General features: G+C 43.1%; 1 protein-coding gene across 2 annotated transcripts in view; it reads left to right on the forward strand.

The window, feature by feature from the left end:
- The first annotated feature begins 483 nt into the window (after positions 1–483).
- Positions 484–23,719, forward strand: part of gna12a (guanine nucleotide binding protein (G protein) alpha 12a) — a 29,001-nt gene continuing 5,765 nt past the window's right edge. Inside the window, exons 1-5 of one of the 2 annotated variants that reach the window (XM_031729766.2) lie at positions 491–1,252; positions 6,306–6,524; positions 22,496–22,546; positions 22,629–22,829; positions 23,146–23,352. In XM_031729766.2, the coding sequence (XP_031585626.1) occupies positions 935–1,252; positions 6,306–6,524; positions 22,496–22,546; positions 22,629–22,829; positions 23,146–23,352 (996 nt within the window). In that variant the 5' untranslated portion in view covers positions 491–934. Of the gene's footprint in view, positions 1,253–6,305; positions 6,525–22,495; positions 22,547–22,628; positions 22,830–23,145; positions 23,353–23,719 lie in introns of both variants that reach the window. The other variant, XM_031729767.2, reaches the window with a different exon arrangement.

The raw sequence follows: 23,719 nt of genomic DNA on the forward strand, positions 1-23,719 counted from the left end.
AACTGCCTCTGTCTCATATCTTTGCTACACTAATGCCTGCAGACCCACGCTCACAAACAGCATCAGCTATGCCACGAAGGTAAAGTGGACTTTTGTACCTCCTGCTTCATACACACTTAAAAATTAAACAGGGTGTGCAACAGGGGTATAAAGTGCACGAGCCAATAGCCCCTTGGGTGCCCCACTTTACTCAGTGCTAATGGGCCACAGGTATCTTTGACCTTGGCCTGTAAACTTTTGTGACCACATGTAAAGTCTGTGTGACGCTGACAATAAACCATCCACAAACAGAGCTGTAAAAGTGCTCAAACCGAGCAGGACCACATTTCCCAGTGATGACGCACACACACACACGAACAGCAGGAGAAAACATCACCAGCAGCGCTAAATGTTTCTGTTTTCCTTCTATATGTATTTCCTTCCGTCTGCTAACGCCCCCTGTCGGGCATCATCAGTAGCGGCGCCCCCCCTCAGCAGTCTGGCCGTCCCAGCGCCGCCCGCAGGAGCTTCCAAGTTCACAAACCGCTGGCTGTGTTTGGATAGTTTGGATAGCTGTCCCACGGAGTCAGATACCACAGCCTCAGCGTTGTTACAGTTGTTGCGCTTTGGATGGACACACGGACTCCAGGTCAACTTTCTGTTTTTGTTTTCTGGCCTCTAACATTTGAGCGTTTAAACTTTCTTTTGTTGCTTTCTGGCTTTGTTTCTGTGTCCAGAGTGATTTCTGTGGATGGCGAGGTCTAACCAAGATGGACACGGGCTGTCTGCCGGTTGAAGACTAGATAACGGCTTCTCAAACTAAATGTAGACTTTATTTTTTTACGCGTCTTTATCGTGTTTATCCGTGAACTTTGTATCCAAGGGGTGGGGGGTCACAATCCTATAATGAACATTTTCCCACTGGAGTTTCGGTAAACTTTTCCCACGACTCGCCATGTCGGGAGTGGTCCGCACCCTGAGCCGCTGTCTGCTCCCGGCCGAGGCCAGCCGGGATCCCGGCGGCAGCAAGGAGAGAAGCCGGGAGAGAGACGCGGCGCAAGAGCGGGAGGCGAGGCGCAGGAGTCGGGAGATAGACGCGATGATCGCCCGGGAGAGGAGAGCCATTCGGCGACTGGTGAAGATCCTCCTGCTCGGGGCCGGGGAGAGCGGAAAGTCCACATTCCTCAAACAGATGCGCATCATTAACGGGCAGGAGTTTGATCAGAAGGCACTTCTGGATTTCCGGGACACAATCTATGAGAATATACTGAAGGTAAAGACGAGGCTCGAGGGGGCCTTCACCCTCCACATATCTAATGTTTGCCGTGTTTGTTAAACATCCAAAGCGTGTTTTATAAGAGAAGGACAACAGTGAGGGGGCATTTTGAAAGTTTTCACAAGTAATTGACACTTTAGGTCACTGTGGCTCTAACTATTCAGATTTTTAAATTAGTTGCTTTTGTCTTCGCTTTTATAATAAATCTGATTGATTTGCATTTTTTAAGACAGTCAGGCAAAACCTTTTCTGAAGAAAATCAAGATGATGGGAACAATTTATATCTGCAGCCCTGGGCCATTAGCGACTAAGGTTCACACACTTATTTAAACACACACAGAGGTCTGTTGACATAGTGCATATTTTTATCCTGAAGTGAGTCTATGTGTGTGTGTGTGTGTGCGTCCTGTCCCTTTGTTTGCTGTCATGGCTGGGCCTCCTTCACCAGCTAACAATACCAGACTATTCCTGAGGGATGAGCACATCCGCCCTGAGTGCCACACAGCCCAGACAAGGATGATAAGAGCCTGCACTTCTGCACAGACAAGACAGTATTCAGTACCCTCCCCCAAACACAAGTATACAGTGACCGTCCTGTCTCGGGCCAGATCAAGAACACAATCTTCCCACACACCCACACTTTACCAGCAGCCAAACTCCGGAAAACACACGCAATGCGTGATGTGTAGGAGCTGATAGTCCAGGCCAAAACTACCAGCTATTACCCCGCTTAAAACATCTGTAATTCCCTCACCAGCGCTGCAGTCATTCGTCATCTGAAGTATATAAAGAGCGAATGTTAGTATTAGGGTTGTAAGTGGAAGTTATTTTCATTAATGATTAATCGTTTCTGTTTTAATCCTCTGTTCAGTGTCTACTCTTTTCCCCATCTTTTTGGATGTGACTTTTTCTTTGCAACTCTGCACAGAAGGCCACAATCCTGGAGAAAAAAAGCTTCTGGTTGAGAAGTGATGCACTCTTGCTCAGTTGCGGATTCACGCTCCTTTTTAGTGTGCTGTTTGCTTAAGAGAGTAGCACACGTGGTTGTAAAATCTGGAGTTTATTGGAGGTTCATGCAGGCAAATTGTGTGATGCTCCGCATACTCGACGTTTATGGCTTCTTTAATCAGCACAAGCTGTGCTAACATAATTGGAAAAAGGTTTTACCGATGATCAATCAGCCCTGTAACGTGATAAACGTTCACTGGGCGACATAATGTGCCACTGAAGAAGGACTGATGGCTGCTGGAAACAGGCCTTTGAGCCTCTATGTAGATGATACAATAACAATAATAACTAATTTATCATCAGTGGTTGAATTAATGGGCATTAATGCCCACATCACAAAGGAAAAACAGCCAATCGTTTGCTAGATGCGGTTGTTGGTGGAAGATCAGTGTCACCTACCAGGTGTAGTGGGGAACCCCCTGTTTTATGGGAACCTATTGATAAGGAGCGAGAGAGCAAAGTGGGAAAGGAAGGAAAGAAGGGCGGATAAAGCTGAAAGAGAATGCACAGGTGTGCTGCACAATTAGGCCTGCAGAAATAAACAGCGGAGAGGTGGAGCTCAGGTGCGGTCTGAGTAATTATCTCATCCAGCAGTGGATAAATCTGTGGTTTAACCATTGTCAGAGGTGAACCATATGTTCCTCACACACTGAAGTGAAACAAACAAAAAAAACCCCTCTGATCTAAGTTAGCCTTAACTAGAAAGTAAACGATCACTGAGTCGTTTTTGACTTGATCTGTTAGTTTATGAGCTGCATTTCTTCATCACAATAGAAGATAAATACCAGCAATAAAAAAAGAGCAAATCTTTCTAAACTGAGCATGTGATGGCTGCTCCCTTCTCTTATCTCTGGTAGCTTTTATCTCTCATTGCCTTTCTTGATTTTCTTTGAAGTATTCGCCTGCTTTTCTCTCTCTCTTTTTTTCTTCTTTTTTGGCTCGTTTGGTTCACAGCAGATATTTTGGCACCGGCTGCCCGCTCATGTGTTGTGTTTTGTGGCTGGTGTTGATGTCACTTACAGTCCCATCATTCACTTGGGCTCTGTGGGCTCAGAAGGCAGGCGTCGCTTTAGAGGAGGAGGAGGTCAGTGCAGTTCGCAGGGTGGACTGCATCAACGCAGGAAAGAGAGCCGCTTTTTAATACAACATTTATAAATGAAACAGAACCCTGCCAGCTCCAGCCATCTGCCGGAGGCAACTGCTACTAACGCTGCTGACCACGCCATGACTGTGAGAAGCCCATCAGCTCAGACATCAGATTTTAATGTTTTTTCGCCCCGTGTGGTCAGATACTGAGGGCCAGTAACACATAAAATGAGCTTTTCAATCAAAGTCTGTTACTCATTTAAATTTGTGCGTCCTGTGGCGTTGCCCTCTACGGCTAGGGAGGAGGTGAAGTTTGGTTGGAGTTGGTTGGAAGCAGAAGATTCAAATACTAATATCCTATGTAAAAAAAAAAACAGGTTTTTTCCTTTTCTTTTCTTATTGGTATTTCCTCCGTCTACTCTATGTAGCTGTTTTTACACGTGGATGTCAGGAGAATGAAGTAAGGATATTGTACACTCGGAGTCTGCTTCACATTCAGTCTGACTATCTGTTTGCTTCAGGCTGCCTGAGCGGCGCGTGCAGGGCTCGCAGCAAAATACAACCACTCCTGCACTGTGAATTCGCTAGACTGCTTCCTGCATAAATTTAACCTGGGCATTATTTAACTGATCGCCCAGACTTTGTGCTGCCGAGCTGGGAGGATTTTGCATTTTCACCTCTTTCAGGTATAGCCTCGAAAAGTTCAGGGGAGCCAGTGCATGTGTGGAAGCATCCTATGTCAGTCACATAAGGAAGTTGTCTGGTCCAAAACTGGGTCATAGTTCTGGGAAGTATGCAACCTGCACTTCCTGGGAAGTAAAGCGAATGCTGTTTATGGCCTTTGTGTATGCATATGTTCAAATGTTTATAACCAGATAATCAGTGATAAACTAGAATTACTCTGAATCAGTTTACAACAGGAGTTACAACATCCATGCAACACCTTTCCATCCATCCATCTTTCCTTCCACTTATCCAGTTTGGGGTCAGAGGGGGTTAGGGGGAAGGTAGTGGTTGGAACCATTCACACTCGTAATTACACCTACGGCCAATTTAGAATTGCAAATTAACCTAACCCAGGGAGAACCAACACAAGCACAGGGAGATAACTCCACAAAACTCCACAGAGGTCCCAGCTGTTGGATTTGAACCTGGGGCCTCCTCGCTGTGAGGCAGCAGTGCCAGCCATCTGTCTGTCATTCCTGTGTAATTACCACCATGTTCAGACTCATAACAGTAAGCAAACCTGACTTCCAGTGTTTAGCGCTTGCTTTGTTTCTGTTTTTCTAGCTGAGCTTCACACTAACCCATGAGCGGCAGACCAGAAATGCACAGTACGTGCTAAATATAGCACACAAGCTGACGTCATCTGAACGTCCAGATAACGCGCAAGCTAGTTCTCGTTAGAGAATGTGTGCAATCCTCTGGTACTGACCTCTTAGATTGGGCAAAGCGGAGGCAACGTCAGTCATCTGAATTCTTCGGAGGCTTTGAAACTGAGCCGCACATAACTGACTTGTTACAGACAGACAGTGACAAGCTGATCGGCATAGAAGCAGACAGTGGAGTAAACATGCGGGCACTCAGGAAGAGACGCAGACAGGAATATGGAGGATTACGATACAAGTGCAGCAGATTAGTAAATTGATAAGGCTCGTGTCGTCTCGCAGACAGTGATCACAGTCTGGATGTGACTCACTCAAAGCTCACGCAGTGATTCTGCATTGAGAACACTGCGTCCACGCTGGTAGTGGGTCTGCATGTTCGTCACATTAATGTAGCATGTGTGTTTGTGTGTGTCTTTGTTTTAAGCACCACTGTGGGATTTCCTCACTTGTTTAGGTTCACATCCATCTCACTCATTCCTAAAAACAAAAACAGCATTTCTGAACAAAAAGTCTGAACAGGATCAGACTTGAAAGCACTCCACAACACTGAGTCACAGAGGGCAGCCAAGTCAGACTGCACACACACACGCACATGAAACAGACATACATCGTAGATACATTAGTCAAACCTTCTTTTCACTCTATGCATTTGCCTTTTTTTGTTATAGCCATCTTCAAAAGCGTGGGTGGTGGGGGCCCTCTCTCTCTTTGACTTCCTGGTTTTTACATGGTCTGCCCCGTATTTATAAAGACGACGCTGAGCCGGGTCAGGAGATGTTGATGTTGTGGGTGTGTAAAAGCCTCTTCAGTGTGAGATTAAGCAATACAAATAAACTTGACTATTGCAAAAGATTCAGATGGGTCATGAGTCACTGACAGACACACACAGAGCACACGTACTTTGACCCCTGAGACACTCTTAAATTATTCACAGCAGAGTCATTGTGACGATCCATAAAACAGATGAGCAACAACTCTTTAATAATTCAGCCGCTCTGGACTCGGAGATGCTGTGAAATACGCCTCACATTTGCAGTGAATTATTAAGAGCCGGTGAGGGTGTAATGGATCGGCGCCAGCTCACCGATTCAAAAATCAAAGGTTTTTACAGCTAACTTACATTTTTGGTGATGCTCGCAGTTGTTCACAAGAATTGGCTGGAAAGAGAGAGAGAGAGAAAAAAGAAGTATATATTTATAGTTGCTGTGTGAAACGGGCGTAAATGCTGCATCATCAGTTCCGGAAAGTTACAGACCACCTCAATCTGACATCTGGAGTAGCTGTTCAAGAGAATAGATGGCAGAAATAGAAAAAAGTAGAACTGAAGGAGGAATATTCAGTCTCAGGAAGAGACCTCCCACACAGATCCCACATGGTTCTCCTCAAAAAACCACCAGCAGCCACACATGCATGCGTTTAGAGTGTGACTTAAATGCATGAGTTTCAGCGTTAAAGTTACTCCGTGTTTACGAGGAATGCTAGATTCCTTTTTTTCTTCCCATCTGTGTGGTTAGAAAAATATCTGCGACATTAAGACAGGCGGTTGGTCTTCTTGTGTGTGTCTGCAGGGCATGCGTGTGCTGGTGGATGCCCGCGACAAGCTGGGTATCAGCTGGCAGAGCTGTGAAAATGAGAAGCAGGGCATGCTGGTGATGTCGTGGGAGGGCCGCGTAGGCGCTTCGGGGGTCGAGCCCAGTGAGTTCCAGCTGTACGTGATGGCGCTGAGCGCGCTCTGGGCAGACGCCGGCATACAGGAGGCCTACACGAGACGCTCCGAGTTCCAGCTGGTGAGTAGATTAGAGACACATTATTCTCAGTCCTTTTAATATCCTCCCACGCCCCTACGAACTTTCATCACTAACCACCTGAGACACCCAAAAGTGGTAATTTTAACCGGATGATGTTTAACCCTTGTAATTATATGAAAGTGATTATTGCTATAGAAACTTTGCAAGATGCAGTAAAGTCAGTCTGTGCTTTTCATGGCAACAAGCTGTAGTACTCTGAGGCGGTGAGAGGGTGCAAAGCACGAAGGGAGGGCAAGGTACTCGTGTGCCAGTGCTGCAGAAAATGAGCACTTAAATCAAAGTGTTGTTTCAAATATTCAGCTTTTTAACAGCGTTATTATCATCTGAGCAATTTAGTTTGACTTTTCTGCTCGAGCGCTTTTTCGTGTGCTTTCAGTTGCAACATGTGATGCCAGGGCATGCACCGATGTAGCTACTATTGTGTTTGTTATAGTTAAACCAAAGCAAATCACCAGCGAAACAAACTGTTATCCTACTTGTACTCTTTTCCCCTCCTTTACACAAATATGTGGATGATTTTTAGATTAGCTGAACCATTGCAAAATATTCCCCTGAACCTTTTTGCTGCTGCAGAAATCTCCCGTGGGGTGCAGATAACCCTCTTTGGGATTTTATAGACTTAAAGAAAAAAAATGTATATGGACAAAAACTCTCTGTAACCGTTTAAAAGGGCATTTCATTCAAAAAGTGTTTGTTGTCTTTTGTAAACCTAGTCAATAGAAAAACAAGAACAAAGGTCCAAAATGTTTTAACCTACTCGTTCAGCAGTCTAAGGCAGAAGCTTCCAACCTTGTGTTCTGCACATATCAGAGGCCTATAAGTGTGAACTGAAGATGCTCGTGTTTATGTCAGTGATATTTGCAGTGCTGTAAAAAGTATTTGTCCCCTTCCAGATTCGTTAATTGTTGTCACACTTATATGTTTCAGATCATCAAGCAAATTTTAATTTTAGACAAACATGACCCGAGCAAATACAAAATGCAGGCAGGCGGCGTGGGCACCTAAGTTAGGAGCGATAACTCTTCAATAAGGCGACGTAGAAGCTTCAAATTGATACTATAGGTGCATCTACTAAAAATCTTTTCTTCTGACCTCAAGGTTAGAGTAAGGTCAGAGTAAGCTTTCTGAAATTCTTGTGAGTGTGATAGCTTGAAAACAAGACAATGTAGGATTTTGAAATTGATACCATAGATGTGTCTACTGGGAGGATAAGGGGTAGCACTGGCAGGATTTTTAAATGATGATTTCATTTATGAAAGGAAAGTAGCGATCCAAACCTATTTGGCCCTGTGTGAAAAAGTAACCTCCCCCACCCCAGTGATCAGCCACAGTTTTTGAAAGTTGAGTTCAGTTTCATTAACGACATCCAGGCCTGATAACTGCCAGATCTGTTGAATTAAAAAAAATCACTTAAATAGAATCTGCCTGTCAAAGTGAAGTACAAAGCCTACAAAGGGTTACAAAGTCTAAGGATTTGGGACTCCAGTGACTACAGCGAGAAAACTTGGTGAACCTTCCCAGGAGTCACTAGCCAACTGAAGTAAGAGTGCATAGATGACTCATCCATGAGGTCACAAACCAATGCCTAAAGATGTCTAAAGAACTGCATGCTTCATATGTGTCAGTTAAGGTCAAAGTTCACGATTCTATTGGGAAAATACTCTGGACTGACAAGACAAAAGCTGAACCTTTTGTGTCCTGTTACATCTGCTGTTAAACTAACACAGCGTGTCATAAACAGATCATCATAGCTACAGTCAAACATGGTGGTGGTAGTTTGACTTTCTGGGGCTGCTTTGCTGCTTCAGGACGACTTGCTGTAATTGATGGAAACACGAATTCTGCTCTCTACCAGAAAATCCCGAAGAAGAATATCCGAACATCAGTTCAAGAGACCTTGGGTTATGCAGCAGGACAATGATCTAAAACCTCTCCAGCAAGTCCACCTCTGAATGGCTCAGAAAAAAACAACATGAAGGTTTTGGAGTGGCCTCGTCAAAGCCTGGATTTAAATCAAACTGAGATGTTGTGGCATGACCTTAAACAGACCGTTCATGCTCGAAAACCCTCCAATGTTGCTGAATTAAAACAATTATGCAAACAAAATTCCTCCACAGTGATTTGAAAGTCATTTCCAGTTATCGCAAACACTTGTTTGCAATTCTTGCTGCCAAGCATGGCGCAACCAGTTATTAGGTTTAGGGGGCAATCACTTTTTCACACAGGGCCGTGTAGGTTGGGATAGATTTTTCCCTTAATAAATGAAATCATCATTTAAAAAAAGCATTTTGTATTTCCTTGGGTTATCTTTGGCTAAAATTAACAATTGTTTGATGATCTGAAACATTGAAGTGTGACTAATATGAAAAAAATAAGAAATCAGGAAGTGGGCAGATACTTTCCCACGGCACTCTACAATGTCCAGTTCTTCATTAGTGTTATTTTCTAGTTTCTTCTCTACACTTCCCACCTTATAATACTTAACATGATTTATGTGGTATTATGTAAAGAAATATATGAATATACTGAAATCTTTGACAGAGTGTAGTCTGTTTGTTTTTTTTTTTGTTTAAACCAGATAAACTGGCTTTAAGCTTTGGCCAAAGAAAATGTCAAGTAAAATAACGTCTGACCTTTCTGTTAAAGAAGCAGCTTAAATGACTTTTCAGGACGTGTCTTTGATATCTAACATCCAAAGTGAACATTTCTTTGAATATCTACAGCTTCGGAGTTTGGTCTCGTCAGTTCCTGAACTCCGACGCTTAACAAAATATTACCAGGAATTGCACCACTAATGGTTTGATTTCATTAGTGTTCTCTTGGCTTTCATCTGGCTTCACTGAAACCTCAATATCCCAGCTTGATGCATGAGGGTCAGATTAAGAAAAGGATATTTCAAAATAATAACTGGAACAGCTCTGACACAAACAGCTACCGCTAATTTAAGAGCTACTTTGATGTAACTGGTTGTATGTGAACTGATGTAACCCTCTCTCATATTGAAAGAATGTAACAGTAATGTGTCCGTCGCATGTTTTCAATGTAACGTAATACAGGGAACGTTCATTCTTGCATTGCACTTGGCAGTGTGACAAAAAGGGGAGGTGAGCTGAACAATGAAATTATGACAACTTGGCTTGTAAATAATCCTCCAGACTCCAAGACGGCATTCGAATGTATTGTGTCCACCAGATCTCAGTTTGAGAACTGAAGGATGTACATTTTATTTTGCTATATTGAGGGCAAAACAAATCACTGCTTTTAACTGCAAGAAAACTCGCACAAACTCGAGCGCGAATGTTCTCCTGAGAGAAAAACATGCAGCTTTATAAACAAGCCGAGCTGAAAATCAATGATTTTACAAAATCATTGATTTCTGCATCTGGTAGACAACTCGGGAAGATGATTATTCGGATTAAAGCCGCGGTAACCCCCAGAATCGGTGGGAGACATGTTTAAAACGTTGTTGTAATGGTGTGCCTTTCTTCTTCGAGGTGCCGCTGGCGTCTGAGGCTGATATTGTCACATTGTTTATATTGATTTTGGCTCTAAGAGTAAGGGAGATGTTAAGAGAGAGTGCAAGAGAGAGAATGAGCAAGTGTGTGTGGGATGCAGGAAAGAGGGGCTGTTGTTTTACTAAAGCTTGTTGTAAACTTGTAGTGTGTGTATATACTGCATAACAATGCAATAAAATACAAAGACGATAAAGCCGTAATAATGCAGTACATTGTCCAGCTCAGATATATTAGCTTCCCTTTTTGCTTTTCAGCCCAGTTCATCATCTTCAGCTCTCTTGGGTGAGAATGCATTTAATTAACAGGCTTTAACTTTTCCATAAACTATAAACACCAATCAGCCACCGCAAAGCCGCGGGTCTAATATTGTTGATTTCCTTACACTGTTGACACAGCTGACCTGCTGCAGCATGGACACGTCCTCTGTGGTCCTGAGCAGCGGGATGTGAACAGTGGATTCTTTGGGTGCCGGGGCCTTCCTGCATCAGATTTTTCCTGTTGCATTGTGTAGATGCTCAGTTGCATTGGGATAATTGGGACTGGGATCGTTATCGTCTCATGTGTGATTTGTAGTTCGTGGATATTTAAAAATAGAATGGGAGGCAGAGCCTTCAGCTGTCACCAGCTCACAGTTTGGACACCCTGTCGACTACTAAGATCCGGCCTAAAACTTTCCTTTCTGATAAAACATACAGTCAGGGCTGGATCAGGTGACCCTGAATCCTCGCTTAGTTACGCTGCAATAGGTCTAAGCTGTTGGGAGATTCCCATGATTCCCAGTGTTTCTTCTTCACTCACCGTTTCTCTGCACTCGGCATTTAATCATAAGTTATTATTAATTTCTGGCTCTCCATCGTCCCCCTCACCCCAAACCATTCATGGCACATGGCCGCCCCTCCCTGCACCTCGTCCTTCTTGTGGTTTCTTCCTGTTAAGAGAGAGTTTTTTCTCCCCACTGTCGCCAAGTGCTTGCTCACGGGGTCATTTGATTGTCTTTACCTTTCAATATAAAGCACCTTGATGCGATTGCTGTTGTGATTTCGCACTATATGAATAAAATTGAATTGAACTGAATCGAATCTCCGAAATTGTCAAGCTGGTTGTCAAGGTCAACTCCTGGGGCTCTTTTTCATGTTCTCTGAAGCATTCCTGAGCCTTTCTGCTGCACTGAGTAATTAACCTGATATATCTGGTATATCTGCCCCTTCTTGGGAGGGGTTGCAACTGTAGCTCTGCGTGTTTGAGTTGGCAGATATTTTTTACATTTTTTTAAGCCAGAGACCCTTCCTGACCAAATCCCAGGATCTGTAAACCACTACATTTCTAAATAAAATCCTTACCAAAATGTTAAATCTCCCATTCAGGAAAAAAAGCACGTCTCAGTTCACTCTGATTTGGGTATAGTCACTGGCTGACCTGATGATTTCATTTGATGACTGCTACTGCGTGTCCGCATTTAAATTTAGTATTGCATTTTTAAGTTTTGATATGATGGCAAACAACCTTTACAGCAAACACAAAATAACTGCTACTCATTACTAGTCATGCTCTTGTCCTGTTTCCGTTTCTTCTGCTATTAGCGGTCTGACTGAGTAATATTGCAAAGAAGAAAAAAAACTTTGCACTGTAGCCTTGTTTTCCACTTCTGTAGTCGTGCTGTGGAGAGCAGGAGATATTTGCATGGTAACTGATTTACCTCAGCCTGTTTTCTCTGATCTAATAGTCACTGATGTGCTCAAAACATCCGAGAGAGTAACCGGATCACATTAGAAATGTTTATACCTGCCAGCTGAAAAAGAAGCCGCAGTTAACTGTTTAGTAGTGCACCGAGTGAAGCCAAAGTATTTATTGTCTTTTTGCATAACTTCCTTATCTCCCTCTCTCGCTCGCTTTCATTTTTTTTTTTTTTTTTTGGAGACGTTGCAAAGATGTAATTATTTTCCTCTTGACTGTAAATGGAGCCACTGAAGTGCACTCTGTGGAGTCTCTTCTCCTGAATTACATCCAGCAAACACAAACGTGAAACTCCTCACAGACAGCAGAGCAGTTCTTCTCCCTTTTAACAACATGCAGTACATTAAACACACACAGATCAACACCAGCGGGTTGCACAAGAAATGTTTTCTTTATAGGCAACGACCAGTCACCACGAGTGCATAGAAGATATGCAAGTTATTACAGTGAAAGTGATGGAGGACATTTTTATCATCGTCTTTGTCTCTCTTCCTAACGTTTTACATCCCCAAAATCATCATCAGAAGGCATCATAACATTACGTTATGTCTTAAAAGGCTTAAAAGACAAGCATTTTACAAAACAGTGAGTTTCATATGAAACTTCCCGAGATGAATCATGTCTGGCAGATATTTTTTTTCTGCTGTCTTTAGCCGGAGCAGCCTTTGCTTTTTTTTCCAAGTTCATCTTTTATTCTCCCGTCTCGCAGGAACAAAAACAAATAGACTCCTTTCAACAGCCACTTGCTATATTTTAAAGAACATTTTGTGAGAAACAGACCGGCTAGAGAAACCATTTGTCCAATAAACGTCTACAGATATGCTGTGAAGGGCCAGACAGCTTGTCAATGACGCTCAATGGTTCAGCAGAATGTCATGAATGATCGCTAACCATATTGTCAACAGAGGGAATGTCTCACGGCATCGGCATCACCAGCTGGGCTCGCTGTCTGCGCTCCGTGCATTGGCTGTAACCGCTAGTTTTATTTGGGCTTTATTGAAAGTGACACAGCAGCTTTACTGTCTGCTCGGGGCTGTGAGGACGACCTTTTGCCTTGTTACACTTTTATCGGTGACAAAACAAGCTGGAGTCACATAGAAGGTGCTTACGTCTCTGTCTCCGCTGTCTCACACTCAACAAACTGTGTGTGCGTGTTTGAGATGTACAGCTCTGGGTCAGACCGCTTTGTCTTATCTGGAGTTGCTGAGTGATAAAGTTAGTGTGTTACAGCCGCACACAGGCCTGCAGGCGTCGTTCTCTCTAAAGGCCAGCACGCATAGGAAACGCATTTAGAGGCGTTTTTGATGCTCATGGCCTGCTGCCACTCTATCAGCAGACTTTTTCAAACGTATCAATCTATACTGACTCTGAAACACGCGCGATCTGCTTGTCACCTCAAGACAGCTATTTAAATCGCTGCGGTTCCAGTGTTGTGAATGATGTGCAGTCTGTGTGCACTAAGTGGACTGAGTGCTTCGGTTCAGCTCTTGATTTGCTTTAAAGTGGAGTAAAGCTGGTGAAAGTCAGTGTTTTGCTGATTGTCAGCAAATTCTGTAAAGAAACCAAAACCAGCAATGCATTAAACACCTGCTGGCTGTGTAGCGAATGCGCTGTACAACTCTCTTTCCTTTTTTTCTGCATGGGTCCAGACTGAATCTGAAGCAATTCTAGCAGCTGTGTACCGCAGGCGTAAAGGGAACGCTTGCGTAGTTAAGTGCAGGTTATGATGTAAAACACTAGTTTAGCCTCCATGTTTAAATTCTGTCCCACTGACATCATTATTGTGGCTCGGGAGGTACAGCGGGTTGTCTGGTGGCTCGATGCCCAGAGTTTCCCCCAATCGGAGGATGACCGTGTGCGTGATTGTTTTGGTATAGAAACAGAGGCTGAATGTGTGTGAGACTGGGTGAACAACGCTTGTAGTTAAAAAACCCGTTAATTTGCATATATGAGTTTTAATTTGTATCATATTTGCTACATCTGGCTTTTTTTGCAATGTATGACTTAAAAATTCATTAATTTAGGTTTTTCGGTGGATAAAAAAATCACACTGATGATGCAGAAGTGTCAAAAATTCACAAAAACTGAATGTATGAAATATGATACTCGAGGCATTAAGGGGTTAAAGTTGTAAATTTAAAGGGGGAAAAAAATGTGTTTTTCTTTCCTGATGAAATCAGATTGCTTCACTTCACAGGGCCCTCATCATACTCCAGAGGTCACAGGTAAACAGGAAATGCTGTGAGTTTAGTGAGGAGCTACAAGCTGATACCAAAAATAGCTGTCAGCTCATTCCAGAGCTTCTTCAAAGAGCCGACGCTTCTGATAACGTCTTAGCTTCTGCAGACTCGCAACTGAAATCACAGCATTTTCTTACTGCAAAGTATAAATGGAGTGTAAAAATCGTGTATTACAGGTATTATACGTGGCAATCTGTGGCGTGTGTGGTGTGATGAGGTACATCCAGCCTTGCAAAGTGAAGTGCTGTGGTAAAAAAAAGTAATAATAAATAAAAATAATAGTCATTTGTGGCTTTCTAGATGTTCAATTTCAGTGGATGACTCAGCAGTGACCCATAATATGACACTATTTTCTGTCAATTGCTACTGGTATTAAAGCACGAATGAATGTCAACTGCATATCAGAGCTACTGTGCTGATGAGCTGGCCAACAGGCCAATCTACAACTTAACCTCTCTATTTTTTGATTCCTTTCATCTCTCCAGCAATTCACTGTTTGAAAACATCTAGTTGGGACTATTGGAATCGAGCAACACTGCAGATCTCATCCATGCTGCTAGTGGAGCTAAAACATTTTAACCAGTGAGCCCATGAACACTGTATTTCTATAATATTGGGCAATCCCTCATTCACTGTCCTGCTGCATGCAGTTATTACCAATGCACCAAATTCAAGCAGTTAGTTCCCAACATATCTAACATGTGCTACAGTGCCCAGTTTTTTTTTAGATTACTTAGACCAGCGGTCCCCAACCTTTTTTGCGCCACGGACCGGTTTATGCCCGACAATATTTTCACGGACCGGCAATGAGGTGTCGCGGATGAATACAACAAAATAAAACTAGTGCCGGTACCGAAAAAAAGAAGATTTATTCATAACACACGTGAAAAGACCCAGGAAAACCGAGTTAACGATAAAAACGATAACAAAATAACGTTGAAAACCGATAAAAACCCTGAAAACCATACATTTCACACCTGAGCCTCAACTCTCGCGGCCCGGTACCAAACGACTCACGGACCGGTACCGGTCCGAGGCCCGGGGGTCGGGGACCGCTGACTTAGACCAAGAGTGTCAAATATAAGGCCCAGGGGCCTGAATAAGCCCACCAAAGACTCAAGTATGGCCCACTGGAGGGCTTTGGAAAATATGAAGGACGGCAAAAATTCATACAGTCATACAGCTTCATACAGAAAGACCTCTCCCATGGCCATTCATACAATTAATTCAATTAATAGTAAAACAAGTGAATGACAGTAGGCTCCTGTTTTTTCCCTGTCTGTTATAGAAATGTATTATTTTTACAGTTTTTACAGTTTTATAATTACAGGAAAGTCTCCTCAGTGAGCTAAAAGAAGGTTTTATGTCATTTTACTCATTTATTTCTCTTAATTTTAGCCAAAAAGACATGCTGATAGACTCCTTCAGTTAACTACAGCAGTGTTTCTTTATCATGTAGATAAACTGAGACATACTGTTAAACTGCACACGTTTTCTCAGGGATTAAATGTGTGGTTAAACACCGGCAGAAAGGGGATTTTCACTGATCCGACCCACTTAACATCAAAGTGGCCCACGATGTAAAATAGTTTAAGTCAGGGATGTCAAACTTAACTTTATATTTGTCCCCTTTGTTTTTAAATGATTTATGTGCATGTGCTTGGGGCCCAGTCGAGGATAAAGGAAGTTAAACGCGACCAAAAAAGTGCTGGTCTTCTTTTTCTGTTCACTTTTCGGACAAAACATGGAGCAACAGCAGCCTTATTCTCGACAGCAAGAAACCAAAATGTCTGCTGTGGAGTAAATGTGCTGAGTTAGATACTCTCCGCCTCCACTTTCTTGCCGCTCTTGGAGAGGTTTTCCGGGGACACCGCAATCAGCTTTTCCCAGGCACAACTGGGCCCGAGCTGGGCCGCGAGCAGACGGGGGAGAGGGAGGAGAGTCCGATGAGAGGAAGAGAGAAAGGGAGTGGAAAGCGGAGATGAGCGTGGAGATGGGGAGTCTCCCACAGTGAAAATGGAGCGAAGGAAAAGGGGAGATAGTGAGGGGAAAAACAAACCCAAAGCGAGCACAGGCAAGGAGTTTGTTTACTTGGAGGCTTTTCTGTTTTCCCACCACACCCAGATAACACGCAGTTTGATACAGGACATAAACATCGAACCTCCCCTGCTCGAGGAAAACAAGGCTGTAGATCAAGGAGTGACAGTAAGTGGTGGCTGCTGTCTTCAGCGTAGGTTTAGACTTTGTACCGTTCAGGGGACTTTGAAGTCTCACAAAGGTGTAAAGAGGCTATAAATGCACAAATGCGTGCGACGCTGCACACACGCACACTTCATCGATGACTTGGGCCTTGCTGAGGTTTAACATTGTGTATAGTGTGTCTGTGGTACCCCATTTTATCTATAATGCATATCCCTGCCTTGATAGGAAGAAACATAAAATATCCCCAGAGCAGGGATTGCAAATAAGATAGTGGTGGATCTGCACCAGCTAGTGAGTGCATGTTTTAGACTGATAGATTTCAAACATAATCCCTCCCTGAACAGGAAACCTGAGCTGCGAGCTGAAGCTGAGCACAGCTGTGTTGAAGAGTATCGGCAACAAATTCCCCCCCCTCCAGTTTCTATTCCAGACAAAACTGGAGAAAAGTGAACTGAAGCTTTTTTTCTATAAATTGCTTGAACTCCGCTCAGAAATATAGATCACATTGAGCATTACAGCTGGAACACTTGGTTTAGATTCGTTGATTTGTCACATTGATGAGGTTTTGTAACGTTTTCTGGATTTAATTTAAATCCAAACTGAAACTGCTTCCCCTTCAGTGTTAGAGAAGTAGGATTCAAAAATCGATGATTTTTTTTTAATCGTTGATTTTTGATTCCTACTTCTCACCCTTTTAAAACTGATGATGCTGCATTTGACTTCTATCAAACCCAGCCTGCATGTTTATCATGCACAGGTCGACGAGCAAAGTTTTGCACTTTTTAAATGTAGCTGTTTGCTGTGTGCCATACTGTAAATTTAATAGATAACAGTTCTTTGTCTGCAATAAGCATAGACTGAAAAGAAAAGATGGTCAACTCCAGTTTTGAAGCTGCAGTTTTCATGTTGTGCCTGCTGTCGACAGCAGGCACCGTTTTAGCTAACAGCAGCAAAACATCCTCAGACTGTGCAGGCATACATAACACAGAGTAACCTAATTAGTGCTAAGTAACCCAGAGTGCCGACTTCTTGGGTGGTTGAGCATATTATTTAGACACCCTATACCACGAACATAGTCAACAGGTCTAGTTCAGCGGCAGTGCCCCATAACAAAACTTTAAGGTGTAATTCAGTTTAACAGGTCACGTACATAAAAATTCTCATCTGTAAAAATGCTTGTTTCAGATGTGTCGTTGGTCTTTGGGCAACAGCTCATTTTCGGAGTCAGCCTCAAGTGGCCACTCAAGGAACTGCAGTTTTTGGCACTCAGCTTTATTTATTGATTGATTTATTTCCAGCTCTGGAGGTTAAAGCCCGGCTAGCCAGTATTAGCCACTTGTCGATCAATCTGTACTGACATTTAAATTTTCGAAAAATGACAATTAAAAAGTAACGAAGACAGGGGAGAAACACCCTACAATCGTGATACCAGTGGTGATGTTGCATAGATTCACCACTAGAGGGCAGTTTGCAACAAACAACCAGCTGATCTATTCAATTCAGTTTTGTTTATTTAGCATCAAATCATAACATGAGTCGCCTTATACATGTACGGTGAAGACCCTACAATAATAGAGAAAATAGTAATAGAGAGACTGAGCAGAGTCAGAAGAGTGTGAACAAATGGACATATAAATGAAGGGGAGGTCTTTTTATGTAATGTGTCTCTAAAAGAAAAAAAATATCGACCAATGTACCAAAATATCTGATTTTTAAATGGTCTGTATTTATATAGCACTTTAATAGTCCCTAAGGACCCCAAAGCGCTTTACATATCCAGTCATCCACACACTGGTGATGGCAAGCTACATTGTAGCCACAGCCACCCTGGGGCGCACTGACAGAGGCGAGGCTGCCGGACACTGGCGCCACCGGGCCCTCTGACCACCACCAGTAGGCAACGGGTGAAGTGTCTTGCCCAAGGACACAACAACCAAGACGGTCCAAGCCAGGGCTCGAACCGGCAACCTTCCGATTACAAGGCGAACTCCCAACTCTTGAGCCACGATCACCCGATCTGATTTTTAAAGGACTAAAAATCAGATATTAAAAATCCTGTATCATCACTGCATGAGGCAAACAGCAACTTCTCCACCTGACTCACCAAGCACATCGATGACTGTGCCAGTCTGCCTGCGCTCAAGAAATCATCGTGTGTCATTCAAAGCTTTTGGGCATAAAGTGTAACAGTGTTGATTCATTCTTTGTTAATAAATAAATAACAATGTACTTATGTGGTGTCATAAAATTACACTCTGGAAAGGTCAGTGGACATTTTAAATTTTAAAATTCTTCATTAGTTAATAAAAAAATAATATTTATTATTATTTGAATTGAAAGGACTGACCCACAGTAGCACTGCACTTAGTTCCACACTCAGTGACACATATACCTGTGCCCCCACACACACACACACACACACACACACACACACACACACACACACACACACAGAACAGGAGCTTATTCAGGTCTTTGCTGGAATAAAGCCTCTAATCTGCCCATTCACACCATGAATGGAGACATTCCTCCTGCCTTACTCAACACACACACAAATGCACACACACACACGGGCTCACATACGTGCACACTCACACACATGCGTGCTCACGCCCACATGCACGCCCAGAGCTATATTTTATTCATTTACAGCTCTGCATTACCGGGCACTAAAATCCATCCTTGATCTAATAAAATAAATTCAGTCTGAAGCTTCGACCGCATGAATGATCAGACTGTTTCATTTGTGCTGATGGCAGTTGAAGCGTCTGTGGAAACGATCTGTGCTTGAGCGCGCGTGCGTGCGTGCGTGTCAGCGCATCTGCGGGCGCACACTCACGTGCGTGTCCGTGTCTGTCTGGTGTGTCTGCGTATCCCTTCATCTCTGGGAATTCCCCTCTCCCTTCTTTTCCCTCCAACCAGCCTCCCCTGCCGTTCGTGTCCGGCTGAACCAATCAGAGCCCCCCGGCTTTGTGTTTCCTATTGCCAGTGACACCGTAGGTCATCGGCGGGGTCACCGGTTCACATCTCACCCACACAGAGGTCACATTTCCTGGTTGTTATGGGGCATGTCAGGGCCAACATGAAGAGTAAGAGTTGTTTTTTGTTTTTTTTTAACTGTTGCTTGTTGATCAGTTTGAAAGACACTGAAACATCTGGAAAAAGCTGCTGTCAGCACGACATTAAAGAGGAATAATGTTATATTGTAGTGTGTGCGTGTGATGGAAGTGCTAAAATGACTTTCAAACTTTGAATTCTGTCTGACTCGCGAATCCCTCCCCCTCTCCTCTCCTGTTTTCACACACACAGCTGTTTCCTGTTGAATCTGAGTGTATTTAAGAGAAAGAGGGAGGAAGAGAAAGGTTCATTTTTAAACTTCTGTTGGGAATCAGCCTGATTCCAGTTTGAAATGCATATACCTATTATTTCTGCTTGCTTTCAGCCCATTTACAGCACATGACATGAATATAGCACGACACCCTGAAGATCAAGCTCCCGTGCTGTAGAGAAACCAAATAAACTTTTTTCCTTCCCGCTGGTTTCCATTCATTTCCAAGCAGCATGAAAATCAATTAGCAGCCTCTTAAAACCTGAGTGAGCTGCGCGATCCATTGCAGTGAAGATCGGCGTGCACTTAAACCACATTACTATCCAACAGTGGATGGTGGAGCAGTGACAAAAAAGCACACATGGTGCTCGTAGTAATGGACTACACATCTCAAGTTTCAACAGTTGTCTAATTGAGTTTCAAAGCTAGCAAAAATGAACGAAACCCAACCGCTGTATGAAGTATCAGGAAAGCTACATCCAAAAACTTCAGCTGTGCTATATGCATTCAGAAAAAGAGTCGGCAAAGATCTTGGATGTAATCTTGTGTGATCTAAAGTGAAAGAGTTGATAGCACACTGGGATATTCCACTAAATTAAGTTTTGTGTGTTCAGCGCAGAGACTGTGGTCATTTTTAGGTACTTCCCTGATGACTGATTCAGTGGATGTTTGCAGAGGATATGAAATGATTCGAATCATGTTCTTTCTATAGACTGGAACATGGTGCAACTGTACAGCGTGACACGTGATCCATCTTATTGTGTTTCCTTATTCCTGTAAATTAAGTCATGTTCATCACATTGTTTTATCCTCGGTTTCATTTCTCTTCTCCGTGTAAATCGGCTGTATGTGGAAGTCGGGTTTTGATACGTGCCCACGTGAGACCAGATTAATTCATCACAGGGTCGCCTTGTGACGCCACAGCCTACCTTTTGTGCAGCGTGTTGTCTGTTATATTCTCTCATTTGTGCGAGTATCTCTGGTCTGTATACAGTCATGGTAAAAAGAAAGGACACCATCTGTGTACCATAGCCACTACAAGTCTTAAAATTATGTAAATACAGCCTCAGACAGGGCAAAAGGACAAAGCTTTATCTTGTCAGACAGATGGCCTCACATTAGACTCTAGAATACTTTGGTACACAGAGGAGTTCATGATCCACTCAGGGACTACGTGAGTGCCCAGGTTATGTGGCTGCAAAACAAGCCCAAATCATCACCCCTCCATCACCGTGCTGACAGCTGGTGTGAGGTGTTTGTGTTGATATCCTGTCTTTAGTGGCATTGTGCATTATTTCTAAACATCATCTGCTTTGGTGTCATCTGTCAAGGACAGCGTTCCAGATCTCTTAGTTTCTTCAAATGCAGTTTTGCAAAGCTGCACTGCCATGTTCTTTTCAGAGTGTCTTTCTCCTGGCAGCCATTCCAAACAAGCCATGCCTGTTCAGTGTTTTTCTGATTGTACTGTCATGAACTTTAACATTTAACATGCTAACTGAGGCCTGCAGAGCCTGAGATGTGGCTTTTTGTTTTTTTTGGACCTTCCACCCCTGCAAAGATTGGCATCTGTCTTGACTGTTTTCCATTTGTCAATAATCTTTCTCCCTGCAGAGTGATGGAATTAAAGTTACTTTAAAATGGCTTTATAGTCCCTCCCACATTGAAACAATTAACTTCTTTAAGATCATCGGTAAAGGCTTTCCTCTTTGGCGTGTTTACACTTGCTGATGATCAGTTAATCAAGTGCACCTCGTTGCTAATTACCATTATAAGCAGTAAGGATGTACTTGGCTTTTCACACTGCTTTTGCTCTTTTTATGAATATAAAGTAACAAAGTGTAACTATCCTTTAGGATGTTGTTGAATTTTAAGACCTGGTAGGGAGCAGATTATTTTTATTGTGTCCTGAAACACAGTGAAATATCTCTGTGTTTAACTTTGTCTGGCTGCTGTTTGCCTTTAGGCAGATTATTTACTGTAAGTTTATTAAATGTGAAAATAGCTCTCTGCTCCAGCTGGAAAATTGGTGCAGTCAAATCAAACAGCTCTGTTCAGAAACAAGGTCGTTCAGAGTGCTTTACAGAGAGCTAGAAAGAGGAAAGCAAAGAGATATTTAAAACGCATCTTTGCATAGGGGTCACGATATGAAGCATGCACAGATAAGTCACGATGGGAATATAACGACAACCTTATTATTTCCCACGTTCACATATGTCTAGTTAAATGTATCTGGCATGCTAATGTTTACTCTAAAATGATCATCAGGGCAAATCCGAGTTGTTTCTGCTACAAACTCGGTAAACGCGATGTCAGAACAGCGTTAAAGCTGTGGGGGTGTGATTGTGGGCCTCTACAGAAAACTGATTTTCTCTGCTCTCTAATGGCTGATCTTTAGACCACAACATGAGGCTGTCACACCAGCACAATGAGCCGAAAGAAGCCAAAACGCTAAATAAACCTGAGGTGAGCCGCACCTCAGGTTTATATTCTCTGCGGGTTTGTAACCGCGATTTTTCAAATTAAAAGTCACTGCTTGATCCTTTGTTGATTGGAAAATGTGGATCAGTGCTGCTTTAATGTCATCTTGAGTTTTAAAGAGCTGCGGACTGGTGGCAGGTTTTGTGTGACACGATAACTAGATGTGATCAAGCTGCGAGCAGATGTAATGGGACTAATATGATTGTGGTCGTTCACATGGTTTCTGTCCTTTGTTGCAACGATTGATGTCTTGTTAAATTAATAACCACAGTACGACAGCCTCTATGGAAATGAGAATTAAAGAAGGAAGAAATACAAGAAATGAAATCGTTCCGATAATGTGATCAAGAGCTGTAATTTGATTATTTTGAGTCTTTTAAGTTTGCTTAATGCGTATAAGATGACTCGGGTCTGTGTCACAGCTGTAATGGATTCTTTCCTTCTTGTCTGCAGAGTGAGTCGGTCAAATACTTCCTGGATAACTTGGATCGTATTGGACAACTGGTGAGTCATAGTGACTAGTTAAATCTGAAGCACACTCTGTACTTTTTACCTTGCAAGACAATGTTCTCATATCCTTTTTCAGAACTATATTCCCAGCAAGCAAGACATTTTGTTTGCGAGGAAGGCGACTAAAGGGATTGTCGAGCACGACTTTGTCATCAAAAAGATTCCCTTTAAGATGGTGGATGTTGGAGGGCAGCGGTCCCAGAGGCAGAAGTGGTTTCAGTGCTTCGACGGGATAACCTCGATACTCTTCATGGCCTCGTCGTCGGAGTACGACCAGGTACATGCACACAAAAAAAACCACATATCAGCCCAATTATGAAACGCTGATGCAGTGGGAACGTTTGTCAGACGAGTCTCTTGACTGTTGGGATTGCGAAATGCACAAGAAACATCAGAGAGACACACAACATTTGCGGTTAACACAAAGCCCTCTTTGTGGTGCGCTGAGGAAACTTCATTGTTCCCACAGTCGTGGCTCGAGTTCAAGTCAGCGGTCATATGATGACGACTGAACCCTTAATTGGCACGCAGATAAGACCTAGAAAAAAATAAATAACTAGACAAAGAATAACGTTGAGCCGATGTGATTCCAGGTCTTGATGGAGGACCGCAGGACAAACCGTCTGGTCGAGAGTATGAACATCTTCGAGACCATCGTCAACAACAAGCTCTTCCTGAACGTGTCCATCATCCTCTTCCTCAACAAGACGGACCTGCTGGTGGAAAAGATTCGCACGGCCGACATTCGCAAGAACTTTCCTGAGTTCAGAGGAGACCCTCGCAGGCTAGAGGACGTACAGGTAACCCGAGGTTTCACAAAACTCTGAACGCAGTCGCAGATTTTGAGCGTCTTCCTAAAGTGCTCCATTATCTTTCTCAATGCAACTTTGCAACAGTGGTAACTTTCATGCATTCCAGAAGAAGCTGCCCATACATGGGTCGCTGCAGCAGGTCATCTGCTAATCGGAAGTCTGCATGCCAAATATCCTCGGGCAAGATAGTAATCCCAAGTGTGTGAATGTTAGATAAAAAGAACTTACTTAAAAAAGGGTTTGCATAAATGGGAGAGAATGGGTAGCTGAGGCTTTGGGTGCTCAGTAGAGTAGAAAGGCTCTATCCGTTTACCATACATGTAAGCTTATAAGGACCGAAATTTCTATCATCACA

The sequence above is a fragment of the Oreochromis aureus genome, linkage group 6 (assembly GCF_013358895.1).
Source record: "Oreochromis aureus strain Israel breed Guangdong linkage group 6, ZZ_aureus, whole genome shotgun sequence".
Taxonomy (NCBI): domain Eukaryota; kingdom Metazoa; phylum Chordata; class Actinopteri; order Cichliformes; family Cichlidae; genus Oreochromis; species Oreochromis aureus.